This window comes from Zosterops lateralis, assembly GCF_965231275.1.
Source record: "Zosterops lateralis genome assembly, chromosome: W".
Taxonomy (NCBI): domain Eukaryota; kingdom Metazoa; phylum Chordata; class Aves; order Passeriformes; family Zosteropidae; genus Zosterops; species Zosterops lateralis.
In genome coordinates this window covers 13,318,745-13,324,744 of record NC_139801.1, presented here as the reverse complement: position 1 = coordinate 13,324,744, position 6,000 = coordinate 13,318,745, and the positions used below count along the sequence as shown (strand labels likewise).

Here is a 6,000-nt window from a genome sequence, read left to right as displayed (position 1 = left end):
TTTGAAGCCAGCTCCAAAACTGCAGTTTGGTGCTAAACCTACCCATTTCTCCCAGGCATGGCCTGGGGCTGAAGGTGCTATTCTGACCGCATTTGAGACTGTCTTCCTTGGAGGTTACTGTCCCCACAGAGGTGCCAGTAAATTTGCATGTCTCCTTGCTTCCTAACTGACTTCTGTCACCCCGATTAAAATCTATCTTGCTAAAAATGTTTGAACAGGTTCTATAGACACACAAGCAAGTCTGGATCATTTTGATAGGTAAACATGCCTACATTAACAAGTAATGTGGTGTAATAAGAGCAGATATGGAAAACAAAAGAGCTGCTGCTGACTATTTAACATTACCACTAAATGCGCTTCACAGTGAGATTATTTTGGAGTTGCTCTGTTCTGGTTTAATTAACTGAATGCTTGCCAACAGCTGGAGCATGATAGGTACACTCCTGGAGCACATTCAAAAGAATTCAGTTCACCAGGTATGAAACTACACCATGATGGAAACAAAATGCACTGAATTAGGAAATTAACTTCAAACTCCTGGTCTGAATTAAAAAGCTAATGTAAATGCGACTTGCTCATGCAGTTGGTGGCTGAGAAGCTGATAATCCCCAGGAGACCTAGAGGGTGGTGATGATGGGGATGTGGGAAAACTTTTTAACAACTATTTGTACACTGGTACAGGGTGTATGCAATGGGTAATGTAGGTTTTTTACCTTTAGCTTCCAGTATGTTTTAAGCTGACCATGATTACTGTAAATGCTTAATGGCCTCTGAGAAATACATGAGTAAGCATGTTTCCTTTTGGATACACATCACACCATCAAACCTATCAGAATAAATACCAGTGGAGTTACTTTTTAGATTAGATACGTTTTTCTAAAACTGAAAACCCTACCTTGATTCTTCCCATCACCCACAGGAATCGCTTTTCTTCACTGGTTTGAGGTGGAACAGAGCAGTGGGATTTACTCCACCTCCTTGCTCTAAGGAGAAGGTGTCAGTATCAGTCTCCAAACCTCACATTGTTCCAATTCTGCAAAGATTTAAGAGCATTTCTACATGTTATATATATTTTATATAAAGTTGGCTTTTCGCAAGATGTGTGCTATATAGTAAATAATGTTGTGGTAAGGATATAGAATATATATATATATAAAATATAAGTTTTTTAATTCTGCTTTTAGAAAAGTAGGTATAGTGGTAATAACTGATGCAATATGCTTAAACTGTCTGTGTGGTTGGGATAACATTCAGCAAAAATGTAAAGAGGACCCTCCTATTGATACACTACCTATCAACATCTACCACCTGAAGAAAGCACGGACCAAGGCCCAAGCTGGATGCGATAAGAAGGACACAGCCACGAAACACGCATGCTCTAAAAAGGCGGACCCAAGGAGGGGCCATGCAAAACAGTTCCTGGAATATGGAAACTAGTTTATGGAATTTTATGAATATTCATATATCGATGTAACGAAAAGAGTATTTAACGAGCGTCTCTGAGAAAGCAGTGTGGACTTGGCTGAATGCCAAGTCACCCGGCCGGCCGTAACTGGCTTTTTCTTATCTCCTAATTGTCTTAATTATTTTATTAAACATAGTTTTTTAAATTTACCAAAAAGTGAACCTCGTTTTTCACATACATCAGTACCTTTCACGCAAACTGGCAAAACATTCCCATTAATTGTTTTGTCCTTCCTAGTGATGTTATCTGTTATTTGGGTTGTAAATATTTGGAGTAAAGTCCCAGAATATCCATTAGATTTCTCTTTGTTCCCCACATTGCTTCAAGCAGTAAAAGATGTCAAAGGCACGAGCATTTTCTCCCATATGGTACAAAGAAAAACTTAAGATGAGACAATTCTAGCAGATAGGTTGTTCTTACTTTTTTTTTTATATGATCATTGCATTCATTGCAAACCTTTTGTCTGATTTGAAACCCTCCTCTTTAGCCTCCCCCTGCACAAACAGCATATTCCCAGCACATCCCCAGACATACAGGAAGAGATGAGTGGTGTGGGCCATACAGTGAGTCATTGTTCCTAGTAAAGCCTTCTCCATGTTCCTTGCAAGGCTGTCACTGCCAGTGGGGGATTTATATACTGGAGGGAATGAGGAACTAGGGCTTTACAAAGCATCTGGCAGACACAAATCCCTGGGATTTCCAGGCAGTTTCAGCTTTTTCTGCCCTGGTGAATGGACAAGCCATATACTGTAATGAGTTCATTTGCTTGAGGTAGAAAAGAGATCAGAAAAATGGGTTCACAAATCCAGTGGCTCCATCAGCTTCTGCCCTGTCACTGCAGCTACATGTGAATGGAATTATTTCCAGCCTTTTCAAATCCTGCCTTCCTGAATGAGGTATGCTCTCCCCTTTACCCCTCTCATCATTCCAGCTTGAGAATCACTGCAAAAGATTACCCCATTCTCAAGACATAAAGGTGTGATTGGAGTGATAGTATTTGTTTGGGAGGAAAAATGCTTTTTACCTCTAAATACAATTAAACACTAAAAAGATGCAAGATCATCACTGACAGCAAGTCACTGTGAACCTATAGGCATTAATGTCTGAGCAGAAGGAAAGCAGTAAGAACAGGAGAAAGAAGTTTAGCTGCTATTCAAAGATGACCTCACAACCAGAGTGGTTAATTTTAAATAGTCAATCCAGGACTACTGTGTGTTGAAGGTGCAGTTCTCATACTATGGTAACAATTTCATTTTGTGCCTTCCTTTACTTATGTGAATCAAACTAAATTTCAGCCCTCTGAAATACATCTCTAGTATGAAACACCTTTGGCTTCTATCCTCTGTCAAAGCTATGCAAAGGGGAGCTCAAATTACTCCTCATTAGTCAAAAAACTTGTATGCTCATGAAACAGCCCCTTGTTTCGTGCTCATGCTAAATAATTCTGTTATGTCAGACCAAATAATTTATGTGTTCTTTCTGCTTAAAAGAAGCTACTACAAAAGGCTTGATGAAGATAAAACCAAGACAATAAATCCCCAGTGAAATACCAGACCTCTTCCCAGGAGAATGCTTAATGTCATCCTGGCCTAATCTAATTCTGAAATACTTAAATATTATTTGGGATCTGAGCAGTCTGAAAGTAACAGCATTTTCGAGGCCCTGGGTAATATTACTCATTTCTCCAGCCTCCTGTAAGGAGGACTTTTAATCAGCTGATACTTTTGCCCCTTGGAATTTCATCCTGAAGTTAGAGGGAGATGTAACCCCTGCCTGCAATTCTCAAGGAATCCACTGATATGGTTGTTCTCACTCATAGCCAGGCAGGGAGGTCTCAGCAAAAGGCTGCTAGATTACACCATCGCTCCTCAGCAGCTGGTAAAGGAGAGGTCTGTGGGGAAGGTCAGGTCTTGGTGCAGCACCTCCACTGCAGGAATTCATCATGGAACTGTGGCTGGAGTGCCATGAGGTTCGAATTACAGATGTCTTGTTCTCCACCTCAACAGTGAAGTGGAAGGGGAAAAGAAGCAGGAGAGGAAGTGAAATGTAGAGACTCCTGTCTGTCACAGGATACTCTTGTCTTTCAAAGTGGCATGAATGGTATTTTGTTTGGTTATTGATATGAATAATGGGGAAGAAGGACAAGAGAACTGGCTGGGGTCAGAAACAAGTGTATGTAATGCTGAAGCTTTGTCTTAGCCCTTCAGATTGTTTGGGACTGTTTGACATGGTTTATGACTTTCTGTGGACATGGCCAATGCCTGGCACACTGTAAGTGGGAATACAGTTGCTTTGGATCTGATTGTCTCACTGGCATAGGGATTCATTTGCCTCATTAGCACTCCTCTCATTAGCACTATGAAGAAAATCTTAGGTCCCTGGATGTTAAACTATGGCCCCTTAAATTTGGCAAGGAAATTGCTAGACTTTTATAATCTAAAGTTTTATCACCATTGCAAAAAAGATTAATGGATTTATCCAAACAGTTACCTAGTTATATGGAGGAATGTTGGTATAGAAGTTTTAATAGAAGCAGAATTGGGCTCTCCCCATCATATATGTTGCTAGCATAAAAGAAGTCTCCACAGTCTCTTAATTTAGAGAGAAAGTTCACACCTAACATTTCTGGATCCAAACCTGGCAGAAAAATCACAAGCAAGTGACTTTATTATTCTGTATGTCTTCTGTCAGTATCTATTTCTGTAGGAAGTAAGTGTAACTCTCTCATGGACCAGTCTTGTTTAACCTATTCTAAGAAAGTCTCAATGTAAAAAGGAGACAGAAAAGGAAGAAAACTTTGTAAAACAGCCTCTTAGGCATGCTGTGACTTTCTGTGCAGAAAAGTTACACCAATGTGCATAAATCCAATTATACTCGTGTTTTTTCCTATGTTGGCACAGCATAGAGATTCTAGTTTAAGTGAAACCTGCATATTCAGCTGAAGCAAACAAAGCACCTGGACCCTGTTTGCATCTCCTGCCAGAAAAAAATATTTAACAGATTTGGCAAGAAGACACAAAGTCAAGGAAAAAAAAAAAAAAAAAAAAAAAAGAAAAAAAAAGTATGTTCCTATTTTCTTTAAAAATAAGACATTGCGTTTATTTAATTTCCTTCTTCTGGACACTGTTAACTTTAAAAAGAATGACTTATAATTTCCTGGGAGAAAATAGGACTTAGTTTGCTGTATGAAAGTTATGTTCAAAGTCCCAGATGAGCTGGCTTCTTTAAATCCCCATGAAAATGCTGAACCTTGTTTCCCTCCATTAGTGGTTGCATAACAGAGATGGCAGGAGGAGCTTTGGTGGATGGCCTACCACTGGTCCTCCACTATTTTCATCCTTGAATTTGATTGCTCATTTATATTGTGTGATTATGGGTGTGACCTTGGAGAAGGCTTGAAAAGCAGATGTGACTTGCCAAGCTTCAGAGAGTTGCAGTCCCTTGGCCTTTTGAAGCACCCGGAACTTGAGAGGGAAGATGTGTGCTAATGTCTTTACAAACAATTCGATGGGTAAAGGTATGGGTGTTAAAGTCTTTGAAATGGGTCTTAATGTCTCTACTAACTTGGGGCAGTAGGTTTGTTGCAGATCCCAGAGAGCTCGGCTCCTGAAACAGTCAAGTGGGTCTGCACAAGCTTCAGTTTCTGAACTTTGGGGTAAAATATCAGGTTCAAGGGGGGAATACACGGTAGGCGGTTTGGGAAGGCTGTACCTTCCTAGTACCTCAGCCAATGGGGAAAGGAAGAGGGAAACGTAAACGTGCGGCTGGGAGTTTAGGATAAAAGGAGGCTGCGCCCTCCAAAACCTTGAGAGAAAAGACCCTGGGGATGTGTGTATGCATGCCAGTGGACTCTCTCCCTTTATTCGAATAAAGTTACAGGACTCCTCTGCCTCTTTCATGGACACTGGCTTTTATTAGCGTGATTTTCCTTACAAGCTGGAAGTGTGCTTTTTAGTCAAACAGATGGCTGTGAAAACCTTGTATAGAACAGCATACTGACCCGCCACACCATGGGCCGAGGAGCCTGGGCTGAGCTGCACCTGTGTGCACACGGCTCTGGCTGCACGAGGGACAGGACTGGTCACAGGTCAGTGCTGCGGTCTTACTTTGAACAGTGCAATCGCCGACAAAATAGCATCATTTTCTTAAATAATGCTTTTATCAAGGAGCAGAAGTCCCAATGACACTGATCTGCGCATAAACTTCTGCGACCGGGGCTGTCAAGGCGCTAGTTTATGGGCGCTGGAAGCCCTCGGCTCTTGCACCGGTGGGAGTGTGCCGCAGCCCCCGAGGCCGCGCCCCGCCTGGGCCGCTCCGCAGGGACCGCCCAGCTCGGCCTTACCGGGGCGGGGGCGTCGTGGCTCCAGCCCTGCACGGAGGCGGCCGGGCGGGACCGGGCGGAGCCTAGCCGGGCAGAGAGGCGCGGCACGGAGTCCCGTTAGAAGCAGCGCGGAGTTCGTCCGGATCCTCACCGGCGCAGGAGGAGCGACGGCCGTGCCCAGCCCGCCGGGAAGATGCCGAAAACGGTGGGTGCC

At 42.6% G+C, this 6,000-nt stretch overlaps 1 protein-coding gene across 2 annotated transcripts in view; it reads left to right on the top strand.

The window, feature by feature from the left end:
* Nucleotides 1-4,937: 4,937 nt before the first annotated feature.
* The window catches only part of LOC310922118 (moesin), a 60,467-nt gene continuing 59,404 nt past the window's right edge, over nucleotides 4,938-6,000 (top strand). Inside the window, exon 1 of one of the 2 annotated variants that reach the window (XM_083882492.1) lies at nucleotides 4,938-4,982. In XM_083882492.1, coding sequence (XP_083738618.1) covers nucleotides 4,953-4,982 — 30 coding nt within the window. In that variant the 5' untranslated portion in view covers nucleotides 4,938-4,952. Of the gene's footprint in view, nucleotides 4,983-5,873; nucleotides 5,992-6,000 lie in introns of those variants that run through there. The other variant, XM_083882493.1, reaches the window with a different exon arrangement.